Source organism: Cololabis saira, chromosome 3 (assembly GCF_033807715.1).
Source record: "Cololabis saira isolate AMF1-May2022 chromosome 3, fColSai1.1, whole genome shotgun sequence".
In the NCBI taxonomy this organism is placed as follows: domain Eukaryota; kingdom Metazoa; phylum Chordata; class Actinopteri; order Beloniformes; family Belonidae; genus Cololabis; species Cololabis saira.
This window is the reverse complement of record NC_084589.1, coordinates 18,396,262-18,419,521: the sequence shown is the minus strand read 5'-3', so window position 1 is coordinate 18,419,521 and position 23,260 is coordinate 18,396,262. Positions and strand designations below refer to the sequence as shown.

General features: G+C 41.5%; 1 protein-coding gene across 1 annotated transcript in view; it reads left to right on the top strand.

The window, feature by feature from the left end:
• adcy2a (adenylate cyclase 2a) overlaps positions 1-23,260 on the top strand; it is a 71,071-nt gene that overhangs the window by 20,982 nt on the left and 26,829 nt on the right. The window contains exons 3-15 of the mRNA XM_061716417.1: positions 881-1,042; positions 13,495-13,644; positions 15,650-15,798; positions 16,001-16,112; positions 17,118-17,245; positions 18,585-18,743; positions 20,225-20,357; positions 20,439-20,615; positions 20,707-20,750; positions 20,921-21,001; positions 21,268-21,337; positions 21,549-21,646; positions 21,730-21,814. Of these exons, the coding sequence (XP_061572401.1) occupies positions 881-1,042; positions 13,495-13,644; positions 15,650-15,798; positions 16,001-16,112; positions 17,118-17,245; positions 18,585-18,743; positions 20,225-20,357; positions 20,439-20,615; positions 20,707-20,750; positions 20,921-21,001; positions 21,268-21,337; positions 21,549-21,646; positions 21,730-21,814 (1,548 nt within the window). The remainder of the gene's footprint in view (positions 1-880; positions 1,043-13,494; positions 13,645-15,649; positions 15,799-16,000; positions 16,113-17,117; positions 17,246-18,584; positions 18,744-20,224; positions 20,358-20,438; positions 20,616-20,706; positions 20,751-20,920; positions 21,002-21,267; positions 21,338-21,548; positions 21,647-21,729; positions 21,815-23,260) is intronic.

Below are 23,260 nucleotides of genomic sequence, written 5' to 3'. Positions count from 1 at the left end.
ATGTCTGCGGAATTGATTATTATTTAATTTCCTTATGACAAATTGCACATAAACTGATACGGGAAGGCCAAGCACATATCTGGCCTCTTTCTGAACAGACTTGGTGGCATTGGACTTTCCGTGATTGTTATGCGTATTAATTAGGACATTAGGATGTTTCCCGTATTAAGATGCATCATTCAGTTTTCAGAGAACTGGGGTTAATGGTTACCACATTAGAGGTGGTACCCAAATGGTTGAAATTACGTCTTTTAAGTACACATTTTCTCTGACAGACCAGACAGTCCTTAGTATTTACTATTTGTATTTAAAGCTGCTAATTTGACAGTTGTGTATGTTTGGCATCCTACAGAGAGAGGTATTGTTTCAGCCTCTCTCTCTCTTTGCCTTTTCACACCCCTCTCCATCTCTCCACCCCCACTCTGTATACGGCTTTGCTAGTGGCCTAACAAATAAACCATGAAAGGTTAGCAGGCACCTGGCTGTAGCCCATAAGAAAACTGTCCTCTTTCTGTCAGCACATGGAAGTATATGAGCACCTTTAACCCTGCTGCAAGAGAAATATACTTTCTGTCATAAATGTGTGTTAGGTCTACTGCTCCTGACATTGAGTTTTTAAATATCATGTACTTTCCTCAGTGAGCAACATGCCTTTTTTTAATATAACTCTGATGTAATAAATCATGTGGATACAATTTATTGTTGTTACTCGCTTTACTGTGTTGTTTTTGTTCAGACTCCTGAGGTCGTACTTTTTTCCTTACAGGTCTGTTAACACTGATATTTTTAACTTTAGCCCTTATTTTGCACCCCTTTTTCACCCCCCATCCCCGCAACTTGCCAATGCATTTATATTAAAGACATGTCTTTTTCTCCACAGGTGTCTTTCTTCCTCTTCATTGTGTTTGTGGTTTACACCATGCTGCCGTTCTCTATGCGGGAAGCCATCATTGCCAGTGTTCTGACATCCGCCTCTCACACCATTGTGCTGAGTGTCTGCCTGTCTCCGACAGCTGATCACGTGGAGCCAATAGTTTGGCAGGTGAGGTTGTCATACTTAGAACGTTTGATGGTTATGAGTTTCCCATTCAAATGAATGGGAAAATGTGAAGGCTCTGACTCCCATTCTACTTTTGGAAAACCCAAGGAACCACAAATATGCCTGCTGTTTGAAAAAAGAAAAAATTATGTTGGCAAAGTATGGGACTAAGAGATCTTTGTGAGATGATGGTGGTTATCTTTAAAAACAGAGAAGAAAAAAACAGTATTTATAGTAATGTATTGTTATTTAAACATATATTTTTTGGGTGGGATTTTTTTTTAAGTAATTATTTGTCAACTTACCAAATCAAATACTTAATAACAGTGAACATTAATAACCTTTAGGGATTTATTGTTGTTTTTTTGTTTATTTCCATGTCATTTTTATTCACCTTTACAAAAAATTTGGACAGTTGCTTTTTTGAACTGTTGTGTAATAACTGATGTTCCAGCCTGTTTTTGTCCACGTTTAACTGGCATGTGATACTGGCATCTGGACAACCTGAGGCTAAATACAAGCTGGTCACTGTCTGCCACCTGTTCTTGCTCTCAAAACAGCTGCCAGCACAAATTCAGTGCCAGAAAAATGGATCTGATTATAGGATTTCTAATAAAAGCCAAGTTCAAATTCAGACAGATGTATTACTAACTAGCTGAATCAATCAGCTATAGTCATCAATTAACTGTATCATGATAATATTTCTCTGAAAAGCATGTTCTAATCATTTTTTGCAAACTAATATACTGTATTTTCACATATTAAATGTCTGCCCTTTTTTTCTATTAAATGTCCAATTGCATGTTGTATTTAAATGTTCTGATCCTGGCCTAACAAGTATAATTTAACTGGCAAACATGGAAGTAATTCAACAAATCCAATAAGGTTACAATGAATATGCGCATTGTGTAGGAAATCCCAAAATGTTGCATAATATAAAACAAAATCAATTAAATATCTGTCTCATAGAACTATCCATGTAAATGTGGAAGGCAAGAAACTAAACCAAACTAAACTAAATCAATTTACAATACTTCAGTGGACTTAGGAAGTCAAAAGAATAAGAGAGAAAAATTAAATTGTGGTAAATCAACATAGTTTTGTGAATGTCTCCCATTAAATGTGCACTCCAAGGCATTACTTTTGCTTACAAATCTCTCTATTGAGCGAGATACTGTTGACATCTCCAATTTGTCAAGTCTATTAAATTTTCTGCTGATTTTTCATTTCATTCTTAATGAACCATTAGATTTCCTGGGGAAGTAAAATCCCTAATTTGAGTCTGCATTTAGTCAACATTATTTAAATATTGAATTAAAATGTTTAGCATTTGGCCTGTGTGGAGCAGCGATGTATGGAAGCGTTATTCATTCTCCCAATACTCTTCTCTTTCTAAGATAAATGTCAAGTAGGGTGAGCATAGAGCCTATTTGATTCTTAAAGTGTTCTTTTAGAGATCTACTTCATAGATCACTATTTGCCATCCACTCTGCTTGTATCACCGACCTCAAATGCAGTGTGCTTTTAAAGTAATGGAAACCTCCTGCATATAGACTCAGAAAAGTAATGCTCCTTGATGCCATTTTATGACCCATTAGGTATGTGTGTGATGAGCCTCTGCAAAGACACGCAGTTTGTTCTGGAGTGTGTTTGGTGAGAGGACCTAAACACAGGCACAACTCAAGAGGCAGTCAATAAGGAATAAATACACTTTATTTAACCAAAGCAAATGTTGCCAAAGTGGGGAGTTCAAAATCATACATCCAAACATAATGAATATCTGTACTGTGACAGAAAAAAAGAGGACATCAGATTAAGCTGCAACAAGAATCTGTTTGAATATTGAACTTATAAACACAGCAATGTAGTGTACTTTTTAAACACCCAGGTACACTAGCAATCAACAAATGTTCCGTGAGAGGTGCTTAGAATGACGAATGGTCAAATTTACCAGTTTTGTCAGTTTCCACTGAGCTCAAAGAAGGTGGTTTGGGTTTTTCTTTGACTGGCAGCTCAAAAAAATGTTGTTGAGTTGAACTTTCTATATTCATACGCCTCAAATCTATCACGTCTCTCTATCAAGTCACAACAAGTATTTATGACTATTTAACTACTTTGGTTACCAAACTGAAATTCTACTTGTCGGCGCGACCTCTATTCTTACCAGATCCCATATGGCTTCTCCATCAACATTCATGGCTCCTCTATTCTCCCCTCCTCTCAAGTTAAGAGTCTGAGTGTCATCCTTGACAGCACGTTGTCATTCCATGCTCACATCAACGCTACCCGGGCTGCCTATTTCCATTTGCGAAACATTAATCGGCTGTGCATCTCTCTGACTCCGCATGCCACCGCTATCCTCCTCCACAGCCTAGTCACTTCTTGAATTGATTATTGCAACTCTCTTCTTTTTTCTTCCCAATAAGTCACTCCAGAAATTACAGCTCCGTCAGAACTCGGCGGCTCGAATAATAACTCTCACCTCTTCCTTTGAACACATTACCCCTGTTATACAACAACTTCACTGGCTTCCAATAAAACAATGCATCAACTTCAAAATATTGCTTCTCACTTTGAAATGAATTCATAATCTGGCCCCTCCCTACGTTTCTGATTTGCTCCACATAGCAATTCCTTCCTGCTCTCTCCAGTCTTCCTCCTCCGTACACCTTACTATAATTCCCCCTGGCCGTCTCAACACCATGGGAGCTTTCAGTCCACCCTGGAACGCACTCCCACCCGGCCTGCAGAACATTACTTCAATTGCATCTTTCAACTCCGAACTTAAAACTCACCTTTTCAAGGTGGCCTTTTCTCTGATTTTGATGATTATTTAATCTGGCATTTCTCAGCTAGACCCTGTTGTTATATGCCAAAGCAACGGTTCCTAAATGTTTTAATGTTTTCGTTTTAACAAAATAATAAGTACAAAAAAAGCCATCTAATTTAGAAACCAGAGTTTGTTGGAAGAAAGTTCAGAACCTTTTAACTTCATCAAAACGGATTTAAAACTGTTATTCTGTGAGCCTCATAGTAATATTGAACATTATACATGCGAGTTTTGTACTCTTTGTATCACAAGGTATACCTCTCTGACCAAAAACCAACCTTAATTTGCATACTTTGTTAATCACTGTTGAGAGTGAGAATCATCAATTATTTATCACAGACTATTTCAACTAAATCTGACAGAATTTAACATAGACTCACCCCATCAGCGGTTAAATATTACATGTGGTACCTGTTTGGGAGCAGCAGGACTTCATTTGAATCCAAATGAAGGTTTTAGTTTTGTTGTAGTTTTGTTGCACTTTTTTTTGGCTATATCTCTTTTGGAAATTTAGGAAAAACTCTTGTTTTCTTGCTAAAGAATTTGTATAGATTACTTTTTGTTGCCCTCTCTTAGATGACGGGATGCATTTGTGCATTACATTGGTTTTCTGTCTGGTGTGGAAAAGAAACCACGTAAGCTAAAAATGTTACAACTATCGGTTAAATAAGATTCGCGCAAGCAAGATGTTGCAGATGTTGGTAATGTCCGTCCGCACATGGAGATAGAACAGTCTTTATGAACTAAACTGTCAGGTTGAGATGATCCCAGAATTCACCAGCATGGGTGAAAGCCTTTAGTTCTCTGTAATTGGATGCCAGTGATGTAAGGATGATTCACACCACCAGCGTATTCACATAGGTGACCTTTGGGATGGTCTGAAGACTTTTAGTGCCTTGTCTAGCAGATGTCAGTTAATACAGAGAGAAATTATAAACTTGACATTACCTTCTTGATTTGTTAGAGCCTGACCATGACAAAAAAGATTAAAAAAGGATAAACAATCTCAACAAAAGAAACTGCCAGTTCTGCATTTGGCTATCAAGTGTAAATATGAGTGACCATAAGACACATCAAACTTCAGTGACAGCAAAATTGCATCCTATGATATTTTTTATTTATTTAAACATTTGACATGTTTTCATAAATAGAATAAATGGATATCTGAATAGATTGTAAATGAAACATTTTGAATGGTGAAATTCTACAATATCTTATAAAATATGGTCTGCCAAACAACCTTTCTGAACACCTTACAAAGGCTCTAGTGCATCTTTTTGTGCCTGCTTTTCAGTTATCCGCTGCTCTTGTCCGCCTGAACTAAAGGCTCTGAACTCTCCTGTAGCACAATGAGCCGCAGGCCTGATCAGTCTTTATATTGAATAAATATGGCTTTTCATTCTGGAAAAAGTTATTACAAGGTTTTGTGTCTTTTTTCAGTGTTTGCAAGTCTACAACAGGGTCCTTCAGTATAGTGAATAGAGATGAATGTAATCTCTGCCAGCAGACCACACTAATGCACTCGCCCTCTGGTCCTGTTTCTCGCTTTTTGTCAAATACAAAAGCGATACAGGTACATTGATGGTGTACTCAGGGTTTAATATGTTAATTTTGAAAGTAAAACTGTCCTCCTGATGAGGATACTGTATGGTATACTGTATTTTCTTGAGTAGGAGACAATTATTTGTTGTGGTTTGTTTTATAGGTATGCCCTGCTACAAATTTTCCTTGTCATGTTATTCGAGGAAAAACAGCAGGATATGTCATCTGCGGGTGGAACTCCTAGGTATGATGTGGATATACAAGTCTGTAATTCTGCTCGTTGATTAGAAAGCTATAACAGATAATAGGTAGCCTTGTTTACTGGCTAAAAATAGTAGAGGAGAGCTTTTATTTGAAGACTGCTGGCTCGGTGGGGAAAGAAATAGCTGATGAGGCACACAGGATGGTAATCTTGTATGTGCTGCTGAAGGGACAGCAGGTCTCTGCAACTGATATTTGTGCTGAAAATTTTTCTTCCTCTGTATATTATATATTCTCACTGAAGCAAAGTCATCAATGAAAAATGTTACACTGTTAAAGCTACATTCACTTAATTGCATAACTTATGGCATTTGCAAAACATAAGCACATATTAACCTGATGATTCATTGTACAGTATATATCGTAAAGTTTAGAGCGAGAAAAAAGAAATCACAGCAGCATCATGATTATGGTCGGTATTGTTTACGTTTTGCTGCTAAAGCAAGACTAAAATGATACCCTAAGCCAGGGGTGTCCAAAGTTGGTCCTCGAGGGCCGGTGTCCTGCATGTTTTAGTGGTTTCCCTGCATCAACACACCTGATTCTAATTAACGGTCGTCACCACTTGTCATCAAAGACTGGATAGTTCTGTTGATGACCAAGCTCCTTGTATCACGGTTTGATAAAAAAGGGACACATCTAAAACATGCAGGACACCGGCCCTCGAGGACCGACTTTGGACACCCCTGCCCTAACCTAAAGCATTGCCTGAAGTTTGCACAATCTTGCCTAAATCTGTACTTTAAAGGACAATTGATGATGTTAAAGAACAGCGTTTTCTTTTTTTTCTTTATTGCCAAGGTTTAGGATTTAAACAATTAGTCTAAAGATTGTTTTAATTATTCACTTTTTAAATGTACATTTTGCTGTTGGGCTTAAGAAAATGTAGATATTAACAGTAAAAGGGGAAAAAATGCTTCAGAGAAAGGTTTTACACTTGCTTGTTTTGGTTTTTGACTATTTTTAACTAGGGGTGTCAAATAAGCGCTTTAATTGCAATTAATTAATTACACGCATATTTAGCGCGTTGTGTTTTTTAATCGTTTAATCTATTTTTTCTTATCCCTAACTCTACTTTTTCTGTTTGCGAGTTGCCTTTATTTTGAAATCTGTGTTTGTGCGGTGATCACTCCCATCTTGAAGTGGACGTTGATTGGCTGTCCCCGTGTGTGGGCGTGGTTAACTCCGCTGGTAGACTCCCATTGTAGCTGGACAGGTGGGGGGAGTAGTGGAGAAGAGAGGTGACAATGGACTTGAATGGAGGTGTGAAAGTTGTCGGTCCAGTGAATGCGGAATTTACATTTCTAAAACGCCCCGACGGATAAAGGTAGAGTGATATATAATTTTTGTGGAAAGGACTTTGCTGACCACGGAAGCAGCTCAAGTTTAGCGCAACTCAAAGCACCCGGTCCTGAGTGCAGCCACAGCTAACGTTAGCAGCAACGATGTTGCCACGGCAACGCTCTTCCCCAAACTAGACTGGAGGAGAGCACCGCGCGCATGCGCACGTCTGCGACGGAGAGGCTGGAGAATGATCTTGCCAAGTGGATGTAAATAGTAGGACAGATATTTACATCCAAAAAAAGCGGCTTTATAACATACATGTATAGTAAGTAAAATAAGTAACTTACTTTATATGTTATAAAGCCACTTTTTTTGTTCTTCTATATCAGTCTTTTGATCTGCCACAATAATGTAATGCTGTGGGAATTGCAGAAAAACGCGGAGACAATTTCCCATTCAAAAAAACGTGTGTTGTTTTATTAGAAAACTTCAGAACACTGAAACACAAAATGGAGCTGTCCAGCAGCTAGAACCGCATGGAGCTCAACGTCATGACCACATTTAAAGGGGCCTCATCCCTGAACCATACTAGTTGCATGAAGGACAATATACTGCATTTAATAATGAACGGTGTGTGGGACCACACTTGATGAATAAGGTGAATTATGTCCGTAACATTCACTACACAGGTCCCCCCAGAATTCACCATATTTGGAAAAAAAAGAAAAACACATCAGTCACCGGGGAGGGGGGCGTATCAACCGTCCACAGCGGCTGCGCTGTACCGGAGGCTGATTCGAGCTGACTGCGGCAGGGGTCACGTCGTGACACAGGTGCGGGGCAGGCAGCGCGGGAGGCTGGGGAGGGGGGGGAACAGGGGGCGGGGGCCGAGCGGGAGGCCGCCCCCGTCGTGGGGGTTGGGCGAGTTCAACAGGCTTACCCACGTCTAAGTGAGCTGGTTTGAGGCGGTCGATGGAGAGGCGCTCCAGTTTACCGCCCATGTCCACCACAAAATGTTTGTCCCCTGCCTCCAAAACCCGGAATGGGCCCTCGTAGGGCGGGTGTAGCGGTCCCCGGTGGGCATCGCGGCCAATGAAAACATAATCAGCCGCCTTAAGTGCAGCCGGGACGTGCGACTGAGGCAGGCCGTGATGGGAAGTAGGGACAGGCGCAAAAAGTCTTGCATTGTCCAGCAGAGCGGACCGCTGGAGAGCAGCAGACCAAGGAACCGTGGCATTAGGGACAAAATCCCCTGGAACCCGCAGCGGCTGCCCATAAACAAGCTCGGCAGATGAGGACTGTAGGTCCTCCTTTGGCGCGGTCCTGATGCCCAGCATCACCCATGGGAGTTTGTCAACCCAGTTATTGTCTTTGAGGCTGGCACGCAGGGCAGCTTTCATTGACCTGTGAAACCGTTCAATAAGACCGTTAGCCTGTGGGTGATAGGCAGTAGTGCGGTGGAGTTTAACTCCGAGGTTCTGTGCCACAGCGGTCCACAGTTCAGACGTGAACTGTGCGCCTCGGTCAGAGGATATATCTGACGGAGTGCCAAAACGAGCAACCCAGGTGCTGAGAAAAGCCCGTGCCACCTCCACAGATGCCACCGACGTCAATGGCACTGCCTCAGGCCAGCGGGTTGTCCTGTCAACCATGGTCAACAGGTACGAGAAACCGTGAGAGGAGGGCAGAGGGCCGACCAGATCCACATTAACATGGTCAAAACGTCTCTCAGGAACCGGGAACAACTCTAGCGGGGCTTTAGTGTGGCGGTGGACCTTGGCTCGTTGGCACTCGACACAGGTGTTAGCCCAGTCCCTAACGTCCTTCTTGAGGCCGTGCCAGACAAATTTTGCCGCAACCAGTCTCTGCGACGCCTTCGAACCCGGATGTGAGAGACCATGTATGGCATCAAACACCTGTCGTCTCCACCCTGAGGGAACAATGGGCCGAGGACTGCCTGTGGAGACGTCACACAGGAGCGTGGTACTAGTATCACCAAAGACCACGTCCTCGATCTTAAGCCCTGTGGTAGAGGCCTTCAGGAGCTGCACGTCAGGGTCCATGGCCTGATCTGCTGCCATGCGGGCATAATCAAAACCAAGATGGACCGCCCCAGCCACAGCCCGTGACAGGCAGTCTGCAACGTGGTTGTTCTTACCGGCAACATGCCGCAAGTCCGTGGTGAACTCGGAAATGAACGACAGATGACGTTGCTGGCGGGCGGACCACGGCTCAGCCACCTTAGCCATGGCAAAAGTCAGTGGCTTGTGGTCGACAAAAGCAGTGAAATGTCGTCCTTCCAGCAGGGAACGAAAGTGTCTGATGGCGAGGTAGAGACCAAGCAGCTCCCGATCGAAAGTGCTGTACTTTCGCTCGCTGGGACGCAACTGACGGCTAAAGAAGGCCAGTGGCTGCCAGGCCCCGTCTACCCACTGCTCGTAAACCGCACCAACAGCGTAATCTGAGGCGTCTGAGGTGATGGCGATGGAGGCTGTTGGGGAAGGATGCGCCAGCATGGTGGCGTCCGCCAGGGCTGCTTTGGTGGCAGCAAAAGCCTTGTCCATGCACTCAGACCAGTTCACAAGGTGCTTAGGTTTACCTTTCAAGGCCTCATGCAAGGGTTGCATGAGCTGAGCAGCTCGAGGGATGAAGCGGTGGTAAAAGTTCACCATGCCAAGGAATTCTTGCAGGGATTTTACGGTTAGCGGGCGCGGGAACCGCGTGACCGCCTCCACTTTTGATGGGAGAGGGACTGCACCATCCTTAGTAACCCTGTGTCCCAGAAAGTCAATGGTGGAGAGACCAAATTGGCACTTGGCAGGGTTAACAATCAGCCCGTGTCGGCTAAGCCGCTCAAAAAGAGCTCGGAGGTGTGACAGGTGCTGAGATTTGGACGCACTCGCTACCAAGATGTCATCCAGGTACACGAAAAGAAAAGGCAAGTCCCGTAACACAGAGTCCATTAGGCGTTGAAAAGACTGGGCTGCATTTTTAAGGCCAAATGGCATGCGCAGGAACTCGAAAAGACCAAATGGTGTGATCACAGCTGTTTTGGGAATGTCCAGCGTGTGTACCGGCACCTGATGATATCCTCGGACGAGGTCCACCTTCGAAAAAATCACCTTACCCGCCAGGTGCGCTGAAAAATCCTGTATGTTCGGGACCGGGTATCGGTCAGGTGTCGTTGCGTCATTAAGCCGCCGGTAGTCACCACACGGGCGCCAGCCGCCCCCTGGCTTGGGGACAATGTGGAGAGGCGACGCCCACGGGCTGTCGGAGCGGCGGACTATACCCAGGCGTTCCATGTTTGCAAACTCAGCCTTTGCAACGCCAAGCTTGGTCGGGTCGAGGCGCCGAGCGCGGGCGTAGACGGGCGGACCAGTAGTGGCGATGTGATGCTCGACACCATGCTTCACAGCAGACGCAGAGAAAGTGGGCCGAGTGATCGCTGGAAACTCGGCAAGCAGACGGTGGAAATCATCCGAAACCGAGAGCAAACTAGATAAATGTACGGATTCAGTCCCGCTGACCTCACACGCAAAAGAACAAAACGTGACGGCATCAATCAAACGGCGGTTCTTTACATCTATCAAAAGTCCATGTGCACACAGAAAATCGGCGCCGAGGAGGGGAAAAGCAACCTTTGCCGTAACAAAGTCCCATCCAAACCGCTGTCCTCCAAAACACAACTCAACATACCTCAGTCCGTATGTGCGGATGGGGCTGCCGTTGGCAGCCTCCATGGGGGGGCCGTGGCTGTCAGTCACCATGTCCAAACGGGATGCGGGCAGGACGCTCCTCTGAGCGCCCGTGTCGCACAGGAACCGCCGTCCGGAGATGCTGTCCCGGATGAAAAGCAGCCTGCCTCCGCGGCCGACGCTCATGGCCACTGAGCGCCGGCCCGGGCGTTTCCCGGCCCGCCAAAACTGCACGGCGAACGGCACTTGGTAGCCTTGGGTCCGAACTTTGTGTGATAAAAACACAAGCCGACCTGTTGTGGAGCAGAAGAGTGTTGCCGGGGAGAAGCGGCCGCAGCAACGAGCGCGGAGCCGTCCCGCGTCACCGGAGCGGGCTGCGCGGGGAGGAACGCCGCCACAAACTCTCCCTGACTCGCCAGAAAAAACTTATCAGCCTCCTCAGCCAGCCTCCGACAGTCAGTGATCGCGGTGTTGGCCAGAGCAGCCCTGACTTGGGAGGGCAGCTGACGCAGAAAAAGTTGGGTGAAAAGAAAGTCGGGTCTGTGTTCACCCAGGAGATCCAGCATGCGGTCCATGAGCTCGGACGGCTTGCTGTCACCCAGCCCTTGAAGGGAGAAAAGCCGGCTGGCTCTCTCAGCATCCGACAGTTCAAACGTCTTCAACAGGTGAGACTTGAGAGCTATATATTTATCCGTCGCCGGGGGATTTTTAAGAAGGCTCACCACTCTGGATGCAGTTGAATTTCCGAGAGCCGACACAACGTAGTAGTATTTCGTCGTATCCGCGGTGATCTCCCGCAGCGCGAACTGCGCTTCAGTCTGGGCGAACCATGCAGATGCCGACGATTCCCAGAATTCGGGGAGTTTGAGGGTAACAGCGTTCGTAGACATGGTCGTGTCGTGTCTCTGGATACGTCCAGCAGACAAACGTCGGGGTCACCAGTGTGGGAATTGCAGAAAAACGCGGAGACAATTTCCCATTCAAAAAACGTGTGTTGTTTTATTAGAAAACTTCAGAACACTGAAACACAAAATGGAGCTGTCCAGCAGCTAGAACCGCATGGAGCTCAACGTCATGACCACATTTAAAGGGGCCTCATCCCTGAACCATACTAGTTGCATGAAGGACAATATACTGCATTTAATAATGAACGGTGTGTGGGACCACACTTGATGAATAAGGTGAATTATGTCCGTAACATTCACTACAATGCATTCAAAGGAAAACACCGTAAGTTGAAGGTTTTTATCAGCAATTTTTAGGTGAGATTAAAAAAAGCGTTTAATTAGATTAATTCATTACAGATCTTAATTATTTAATCGTGCAATTTTTTTAATCGCTTGACAGAACTATTTTAAACTAAATGTTATGCATAAAAACATATGTTGAAAAGCCTCACGGCAGTTCAGATGTTGTGAACATGTTATTCAGATTGGTCTTCTGATCAAACAGCTGTCACTGGGTCCAGGTGCATGAAATTCACATTCACTCTTGGAAATGCACCATGATCTGTAACAAGACGTTCACCTGTTTGCCTGTAGGCTGTGAACAAATACTTCAGATCCGTGTCACTGTGCTGTCAGGAGACATCCGCTACCACGACTGGGTCGGAAGCCATCAGAGCAGAGCGTGGTGGCTGCAGATCAGAGCACAAAACTGTAGACATGAAAGAATAAACACAACATGGCCAGCTGGAAAGAATACAACACCTGATCATTTCAAGTCCTGCTCAAGAGAAAAACGCTTTGAGTTGCTGTTGATGGGAGCGGCACACAGAAGTATGCGGCTTTAAATGCCAACAGTATATGGCTGGGATTCAAGGTTCCACTAGGCAACGGACCAAAAGACCGGCTGCTTTCATCATCTTCAGTGCTCTCAGTAGCTGTCTCCAAATTTAAGAAGTAATTGCATATCAGAGTTTTGAAGTCATCTTGAGAAGTTCAACTACCCTCTATACTGTGTGGCTTTGGGCATTTTTACTGTACCTTTACTGTGTTTTAGTCGGGTATTAACTGATTGCAACTGCTGCCTGTGCAGGTGTGGTTGCACATACTCAGATAACCCAGTTTTTCTGTTGTCTGTAACATCCACTAGTTCACAATAACAGAGGGCTAACCTTAAAGAGCAGCTCAGGAAATATTCACTTCATGGAGCAATCATTTAGGAACCGATGTTACAGTGGCACAGAGGCTCAGCAACTTACCTCAGTCATGAACCCTGACTCCCCAAGGGTTTCTCTTGCAGCCTATAACTAAGACTCTTTTCACTAAACAAAAGCCAAGAGTGGTAAATTCTTACATTTATGAATGAACTTTGATCAAAAGCAATCATGACATATATAAGCTGTTGCTTGTTAGCTTGTTAATTATGGAGAAATGTCATCCGCAGTTCACACTACACAGAAACACAGTGAGAACAGAGGCAGCAAGCTGGCTCAGATGGGAATACAACTGAGAATACTGATCAAACCGCAAAGCCAACTCCCTCAGTGCAGCTTGCCGAGCCTCATCTGTCATTTCATAATGTAGAGCACAACACATATAAATAATTTACGCAATAATGGACAAAACAAGAGGTGTCGTCTTCACACATCTGCCAACGTGTTACCTTTTTTTTTTTAAACAAAACAAACTTTCACTGATTTCTGAAGCCTTGATAAAATGTCCAAAACTTTGGTAAACAATAATACCAAAATGATCCGGTACAACAGCTCTCTTTTCAACATGTTTTACAGCTTGGTTTAGTATGCATCTTCTGAAAACATAAAAAGTCAATTTTTATTTGAGATGTATTTTCGTCAGATTTTTATAATGCATTATGGACTTGTCTATCCTGCACAGATTCTGGCCAACATCATCATTTTCATGTGTGGCAACATGGCTGGGGCGTACCACAAGCACCTGATGGAGTTGGCCCTTAAACAAACTTACCAAGACACCTGCAACTGCATCAAGTCCCCAATTAAACTGGAATTCGAGAAGAGACAACAGGTAAAGTAGTCAATGACTCGTATTTCGCTGTGAGCCTTTAAATGCCAAGCAGCAGGCTGACGATATGTTATAGCACTAATAGTCATGGTGTTGGTTTTAAAATAGTTTTTCAGATTTCAAACATTTGTTCTAGATATTCATTACATAATTGGTAATTGCTGATGTACAAATTATTTGCTAACTGCATTTGATTTGGAAATGATCGGGTGTTACATTGAAAATTTTTAGTTTTTGTAAAATTCCACCTTTATTTAAGCATTTAGCTCAGTCTGTCAGTTTTTGTGGAAAAGTTTGACCGACACTGATTAGGTTTTTACATAGCATTAGGAAATTACATCTTTCTCGAGTTCTCCTTCATATGATATTCACTTGCGCTGCAAAATTCAGTGCCACTGTGCCTTTGAGTTTTTTCTCTTCCCTCTGTGTGAAGCAGATAGAGGATAATACAATTAAGGGACTTTACTGCAAATGTAATACTGGTGCCTTTAAGGGTCACGGCTTCCTGTGGGATACTGTCAGAGTTATTTATGAAACCCTACATTTTTAAAATTATGTGGAATTAACCAGGTTTTTACCACATTTGCTGAAGTTTAGCTTTTGTTGACTTTAACTATCAAGCTGTTGTTGTGAAAGCCCGGGTTTGGAGTGGTGCTGGTTTTCCTCATGGTGAATTGAGCTCATCTCGTTTGAACTGCTATGAGTGATGCATAAAATGCCTTGGGTGAAATGTTTCGCTGTGGCCCTGCAGTGCTGGCCGTGCCTTGTGACAGATGGTAGAAACTGTGCAAAGACACGTTTGTTTCAAGTGCTCTGTGCACTCATAATATATGCCATTTGCTGCATGCTTTTAACCAGAGTGCACTGCAGCTAAGTGAGTGCATACATTTTCTGCTTGAGTATTCCAAATGGGACTATTTGAATTCACTCAAATCCTTTGCAGTGTTTGTCAGCAGCCACCGCAGACTTCTTCAGATAGAACTGTCTGAGCCTTGGGGCAGCTTTTCATATGCATCATTGCATATATGTGTTGCATGAGCATTGCTGCGCTGCATGTGTAACCACACCACTAACCTTTCGGCTGTTGCACAGTTACTGCTTGTTACATATTCTTTCTTGGCCTTCGCCTTTTCCTAATGGGCATACACAGTTGTATGTAATCCAGCTGACATGATTTGAGAAGTGATGAAAAATGCCAATTTCTTGCTCGAGATCAGTTGTGTGCAATGAGAGTGGTCTGGCAATGAATAAGAATCATTGTCATGAGAGAGTAGCAACATCTTTTTTGACCCTGTGACCTCTTCGCTGCATGCTGAAATTACTCTGGGAGATGCATTGTTACTAATAGCCTATGAGGTTCATTTGACAAAAACAACAAGTGTTTAAGTGAAGTGCTTTTGCTTTGAACCCCTCTGTTAACGCTTACTTCACATGTAGCAAATAGGTTGTGGACCAAAACTCTAGATGTCACATGTCTGCATCGCATTTCAACTGGTGGGTCAAAAGTGTGTCTCAAGAGGCCAGGATGGATGCTCTGATCAGTTAACATGGAGGCCGAAATAAAAGGAATCATATTCTGCACGGACAGGATAGATGCCACGCCGTCAGTGTGAAGTCAGACTTAGAAGTGGTGAATGATGTTTGCTTGTGATTCAGACTTACGGCTCTGTTTTAAAAAAGGTATCCTAAAGGCTCTGAAAACAGACTCCTAAAGAGTTTCGGAAGGGTGTTTACATCAAAACTGTGGGTCAATAAAGCAGTGAAGTCTTATAAGAGTGTAATTTAATCTAAAATAACCTGTTGGGCCAATTGTAACACATGTAAGCAAAGGCACACTTCCTGTGCATTTTTTAACTCTTGATAAAACCAACTTTTCAGAGGATGATTTTTTTTATTTTAAGGATTAGTAAAGTATTTTGGTTGGACTTTAAAAACGTATCAATTAGTTAATTTATCCTTGACTTTTATGAGCATCCATGTACTCGTGGGACTTCTTTGTTTCCTTCAGGAGCGCCTCCTCCTGTCTCTGCTGCCAGCGCACATCGCCCGTGTCATGAAAGCTGAGATCATCCAGAGACTGAAAGGACCAAACTTTGGCCAGACAGAAAACACAAACAATTTTCACAACCTCTACGTCCAGAGACACACAAATGTCAGGCATGTGGATTTTCTATATGATTAAACTCTTTGTAATAATATAGAAAAGATATTTGAAGACTCTGGCATTAGAAGCCACAGTAACATTTACATGTAGAGCAACTCAAATGATTGTTCTTGGTTTTGAAAACCACAGATTTCTTTACTGCATAACGAGTAAAAGCATTACGGTTTATGGAGTAACAATTTTGCCCTTCTTTAGTATACTTTATGCTGATATAGTTGGATTCACGCGGCTGGCCAGTGACTGCTCACCTGGAGAGCTGGTGCACATGCTCAATGAGCTGTTTGGCAAATTTGATCAAATTGCTAAGGTAAAGGTAACTACACCGCATCTACTGTCACATCACCCCTACATGGTCAGACTCATTAAAAAATGCATCCTTTGTGTTTGAGGAATGCCAGCTTTGGTATTTTACATAACAGTTTAGTCATTTTTCTACTGAATCAGTTCTGGCTACCAAAGTAGTGTTTGCTTCACAGGTCCTGCTCTTAAAGGAGACATATTAAGTCATCTTATTAAAATTTTACAAAATTCCCTGAGGTATTAATGAGATGTCTCTGACATGCTTTGGTAAAAATTCCACATCGATAACATACAAAAGCATTGTTTTCCACCATGTCTTTACAGCTCTGTTCATAGCAGCTGGTTTGAGGCTAGTGGAGTCAGTCGGGCAACTCCACTCATCTGCCTTCTTCACTTTGCCTCTATTCAAAATGGGGTAACTGCTTTAAACTACCCTCTGTGAGGTACAGCAAATGTCCTTTGACCTGAAATTGGGTGGATACAAAAAGGGTCTGTGATGTCGCAGTTATCTGGAAATCTGATCAGTTCACTGAAAGGCACATGTACACATGTGGCTCCAAAGAAAGTAACAGAGTTTTGTTTAATCAAAGTTTTTTTGCATTGGCAATTTTTTAGCAACCCAAATAACGGTGATAAAAATCGGGATTTTGGTCTAATATGTCACCTTTAAAGTTCATCTAGTTTAGAGAGAAATTTGTAGAGGATACTATGGATGACTGAACATCTCACGCAGAAATTTTCATTTAAATTAAAATGAATAAAACATTTTATGCTGTTGCCTCAACAAAAACATTTGTTTTTACCCCCCCAGCTGTCCTCCCTGTGAATCACAAACATACTGTGTCAGTTTTACATGCCAACCTCTCAAAGTCAAAGAGCAACAGCTTGTTCTTACAAATTACAATTTTCCAGTCACTGGTTCATACAGTATAATACATAGTTCATACAGCAGAATGCATGTGAAAGATCTCAAACTTCCCTTAAAAAAGCTGATTTGCCTTCTCATATGCAGGAAAATGAATGCATGCGGATCAAAATCCTTGGCGACTGTTACTACTGTGTTTCTGGCCTGCCGGAGTCGCTGCCAAACCACGCCAAGAACTGTGTGAAAATGGGGCTGGACATGTGTGAGGCTATCAAGTAAGCAACAGCTACTGCTAAGAACTAATGAAATGATTTTTACAATTTCTGACACCGTTACCTCGTGTCTCATTGTGGTTCTCAGTGAAATGATCCCCTGTGTTACAGATGTCAAACTGTTTTTTGTTATTTGGCCATAATCACATCATCAGATTAGTGCACTAATATAAGCACTGGAAATCTGAAACAAGGATTAGTGTATTTTTGTTAGACATGGTTTACTCTGACAAATTTACGGCTTAAAGGATAACTGTTGTGCATGATTTGCATTTGACTTTGTTCTTTATGGTTCAGTGCTCTGCACAAATCATAAGGTCAGAAATCTAGCTCTTGCTTTTGTTTTTCTGAGAGGTTTTCGGGGTGTAGTTTACAACACCAAATTAAAAAATAGTTGCTGTGTAAAATGTGATTTAAAACAGAATGCAATGATTTGTCAATCTCATAAAGTCATATGTTATTCCCAATACAACATAAATAACATCAGATTGATATGAGACAGGTTGCCATTTCATGGAAAATATTTGCTTATTTTTAATTTGATGGCAGCGACACACTTTGCATTGTCTGGATGGGAGCAGATGTTTTGCTCTGAAACCTCTATGTACTTTCAGCACTGATGGGGTCTTTCCAGATGTGTACGAGTTGCCACATCATAGTTTCTAAATGTAACTATGGACACGGATGACTAAATGGATGGTCTCTTTCCTCTGTAGTGCACAGGACACGGCATTCGTGGTTTCCAAAGAGAATTTCAAGTTTTGATTCATCTGGCCATAGAACAGTTTCCATTTTGCCTCAGACCCTTTTAAATGAGCTTTGAACCAGGAAATATGGCAGCGTTTCTGGATCGTGTTCAAACGTGGCTCCTTTTATTCCATGATAAAGCCGTAAGCTTCATTTGTGGATTACACGGCGAACTGTGTTCACTGACAATGATCTCCAGAGGTGCTTATGAGCTCATGCAGTGATTTCAAGTAGAGAATCATGCCTTTTTTTTAATGCTTTGCCACCTGAGGGCCTAAAGATCACACAGATTCCTGTGCATTTCCCATTTTCATGCAGTTTGATGGTGATCGGTGAACCTCTTCCCACCTTTACATCTCAGAGGCTCTGCATCTTTAAAATGCGCCAATGAGCTAATATTTTCCATGAAATGGCAAAATATCCCAGTTCCAACATCTGCTATGTTGTTTATGTTCTACTGAGAAGTAAATATGGGTCTATTAGATTTGCAAATCAATGTATTCTTTTTTTCATGTATATTTTATACCGTGTTGCAAAGTTTTTGGGAATTGATATATGATTTCCTTAACAAACGTCAATTTTTGATGCATGACAGGAAAGTGCGAGATGCCACCGGGGTTGAGATCAACATGCGTGTTGGGGTGCATTCTGGGAATGTTCTGTGTGGCGTCATAGGACTTCAGAAATGGCAGTACGATGTTTGGTCGCATGATGTCACGTTGGCTAATCATATGGAAGCAGGAGGGGTACCTGGGTGAGTGAGAAATAATATTTTTTTTAAACTGTGGCATATTGTTGTGATTTTTTATAAAAACACAAAATGAGTTCAAAGTTTCCCTTACCAGAGATTCAGACTGGAACTTCAGTTAATTTTATCAATAAGACAACCAGTATCTTTGAAATAAGCCTTCTCTATTCATCTTTTTTTTTAATTGCTATAATTGCTATAATTTAGGTTAATCTTAAAATCTGAAATCATCAGGAAAGGGAAGAGAGTAATAGTATGAGTCATGGACTGCGTTTACATGCACTCAATAACCCTTTTAAAACCCGAATATTGGCAATAACCCGAATTTGCACGGCCATGTAAACACCAATAACCCCTTTGAAGAACCCAAATTTGCTGGACATGGACAAACGCAAGACCACGCCAAACTTTTGGAGTGAGGAGGAGATTAATCATTTTACAAATGTAATGAAGGATATGAACATTTTGGCATTTGTAGACGGTAGAAAGTACCGGGATAGCGAGATTTACAAGAAGGTGAGCGAAAGGTTGCGCGAAGCAGCATTTGTTTTGAATTTGGATACAGGAAGGAGAAGCGGAAATGACGGTTATTGTGTCATGATGTTCTCCGTGTGTCGCTGGTTTGATCCAGATATCCCAAATAATTAATTACCATGTAAACGGAATATTCCGAATGTTTCAGTAACCGGAATATTATCAATAACCCGAATTTTGCCTGCATGTAAACGTAGTCATGTATGAATGAAATGGAACATAAAACTAAACGTAAACCTGTCGTCATAACAACTTGAGGTTTCAACCTGCCGACTGCAGTGACATTAAATTCACCTTTGTTCCTTCAGCAAGCCTTGTGTGGTGCTCTTATTCGACCCTTTAATCTATCAGTTTGTTTTGTTTTTTTCAAAAGAAGCAAGCTTTTAAATTCTCTTGTGATGCCACGAGCCCAAGTTTCTTTTGAGGATTAAATGTTGGAGTCAGAAACGGATCTTGATGATAGGGAGGGAATGATCTCCTCTTATCATTAAATGCTCTGGTAGTTAACCAGGATGGTTATTACAATGAAAGGAATTAATGTATTTCATGAAGCGCTCTCAGGGTGTATTAGAGGAAACAAGTCTGTAGAAAACAAACTTTTGAGAGGAAAATGCTTGTGAAGCACAACCAACAGCATAACTAACCATCAGGAGCAGATGCAGTGATGGAGTTGTAGTGCATCCTTCTGCCATATGTTGAAGACAGAACTCAATTAATCAGTCTACAAAAGTAACTTTAATGAATATTCACTTTTGCCAACCCTTTTTTAAAGAAATAATTTGAAAGAAAGTTTAAGTGAATCTCACAAACAGGTGTGTAGCTATACAAAGCTACTTATTTTTCTAATATTTTAATATGAAAGTTTGTTTGATATCTGTCTTTGCTGAATTATAATGATAATCCATGATAATATTGCGAGAGGACCATTCACTGATTGAACAGTTTATTTTCAGGAGAGTGCACATCACCTCAGAGACCCTGGAGCACCTGAATGGTGCCTACAAGGTGGAGGACGGGGATGGACAAGAGAGAGACCCTTACCTGAAGGAACACGGCGTCATCACTCACCTGGTTATCAACCCAAAGGTATCACACAGGCCTTTCACTGAGAAAAGAAAATATTGAAGACGATGCTACGGATATACACCATGTCCTTGTTCTGTTCAGGTGGAGCGTCGGAGCCCACAGCATCATTTCCGTCCCAGACACACCCTTAATGGAGCAAAGATGAGAGCCTCCGTCAGGATGACCCGCTACCTGGAGTCGTGGGGGGCGGCCAAACCCTTCGCCAACCTTCACCACAGAGACAGCATGACCAATGAGAATGGGAAGATCAGTACTGCTGTGCGTCTTTCTTTTCTAGACCGGCAGTATCATGCGGGAAGCCCATTCATAGCAGCTCACCCACGTTTTTCTCGTCTTGATCTGTTTTTAGGATGTGCGAAAGGGGCAGTATCACTTCCAGAGAAGATCAGAAAGGCAGGATGCTCATTTTGAAGCTCCACAAAATATTCTTTGAAAGGATTATAATCCTTCTCATATAAAGCATATCACAGAAATGTGATAAGATGCTTATTAAGAGCAGATTTTTTGCTGAGGCCTTGATGTCTGTGACTAATATAATGTCAACTTTTTGTTAACTTTTCAAGGACAAAGTCTCAGAAGAAACGCTTTGAAGAAGAATTCAATGAGAGGATGATCAGAACATTCGATGGGATAAATTCACAAAAGTATCTTTTCACATATTTCTGATACATCTATCTTGCATAAAATCAACATCTGAAGAAAGCATGACATGGTTCATCCTTAAACTAATTAGATGCTGTTTCCTAAAATATAGCAAACATATCCTCTTTTCTGTGACTGAATTATAGTGATCATCTGCCTTTTTGTGTTTCATCTGAACACTAAAGGCATTCATTTTAGTTTAATAATTCTATTTATTTTAAAATGTATCTCATTTAAAGTGGTTTTAAAACTGTGTTTTCTGCTTCAGGCAGTGGCTCAAGTCTGAGGATATTCAAAGAATATCAATGTTTTTTCACAACAGATCACTAGAGAAGGAGGTAAGAGACCTTTCAGGTGTATTGAGATCATTCTGTCTTTTAAAAGAGTGAAGATAATTGTAAAATACACCATTACTGAAAACATTGGTGGTAGTTATTATTTTTGCCTATATTTAAACTGCCCTGCAAACTTCTAATTAAAGAAAGTGTGTGCACAGTTGAGTTCTGAAGCCCTTTTTGTTAAGACCTTACTTTCTCTTTGTCTTTTTAGTATCGCGCAACAACTTTGCCAGCCTTCAAATACTATGTCACCTGCGCCTGTTCGATATTTTTCTGCATTTTTATTGTACAGATTCTGGTCCTGCCAAAGTAGGTGACCCTTATTTTACTCTTTTTTTTATTTTATTCTTGACGTTAAAGTAAGCGAATCAAATCTTTTTGTATTTGTGTAGGACAGCTGTCTTGGGAATATCTTTTGGAATGGCCTTTCTTATCCTAACCGTGATCCTCTTCATATGTTTCATTGGACACTTCCTTGTGAGTAAAATCTTTGTGTTTTATCAGTTTACTGCAGACGTCACTGTGTCTTAGTTGTTCCTCTTATCTGCAGTGCACCTTTTTACATTAAAAACTTTTTTCCAATAAGGATATTTCTTCTTTTAATAGCGTTCTTTTGTCCTTGTTGATTATGCTGTTCAGACACACGTAGGTGATTAAAGTGTCCCTGTTATAGTACAACAGCCCATGAAGTGACCCTCAGGTTTTTATGAGTGGCATTTATGTGTAGGGCCATGGGACACATATTTCTCTGCAGAAGTATAAACTCAAAGGTTCTGTGACCTAAACGGCTTCAATGCTTTAATGGGCACATGAACATACATATATATTTATCATATTCAGTGAAGTTATAAATAATGAAAAATGTAGATTTTTTTGATTATCTTTTATACTTTCACTATATAAATGATTTTTTTTCAAAGTGAAAAAATATATGTTAACATAAAAAAACATTTATCAGATTTAAAAAGAAATTGTGAGATAACAACATCAGTTTTTTTAATTTTAATTTTACCTTTATTTTACCAGGTTAGTCCCATTGAGATCGAGGATCTCTTTTTCAAGGGAAACCTGGCCAAAAATGGCAGCTTTAAAAGTTACAGACAAAACAATATCAACAACAGAAATAGAAGGACAATGCAAGATACCTCACAAAACAGGGCCAGTAAATAAATTACAATACTTAAGGACAGTGACAAGTACAGAGTCATTTAAAAATGTATTTGTAGGAGCTTAAAAATCAATTATGTTAATGTAATGTGTTTAGCTTCAGCTCTTTTTGGAGGCTAGAAGAACAGAAAAGTAGAACAGAAAAACTTTGCTCTTTTTCTGTTTGTATTCTAATGTGACCTCAAGTTTTCCTCAAAGGCAGGAAAAGCTGGGGATCTACACTGATTTAGATAAACTAACAAGGAAAGAACTGTGAGCTTCTTTAGGGATTAACTTATGGTTTAAATAGTTTTGTTTGTTGTTTGTGATTTGAAATGTTGCTTCTTTCTTAATATCATAAGCCCGTTTCAGAAAACCTGCTTTCTATCAGAATCAGAATCAGGTTTATTGGCCAAGTTTGAACATGCCAGACAGGGAATTTGACTTCGGTTATTTCGTTCACTGTACAGTAAATCCATTTGATGACAGCTGACTGATAGATATCATGTTTGAATAACAGCATCTGCTGTTTTCCTGTACTATGAAGTTTTACCTGTGATAACTAGAAGCAGCACAGTCTTTTTTTTATTTTTTTCCCTCAGATATAACTATGTAAGTGTTGACACAACAGTTGAACTTTTAATGCGCATTTGCCAAGATTTTCAACAGCTCCTATCCATGTTGTTTTGTTGCAGCCTGTTTGCTAGATCGATAGGATTTATATTTCTGTAAAATGCCATGTTGGCTACAAAAAACAGTCTACAAGGACTTAAAGAA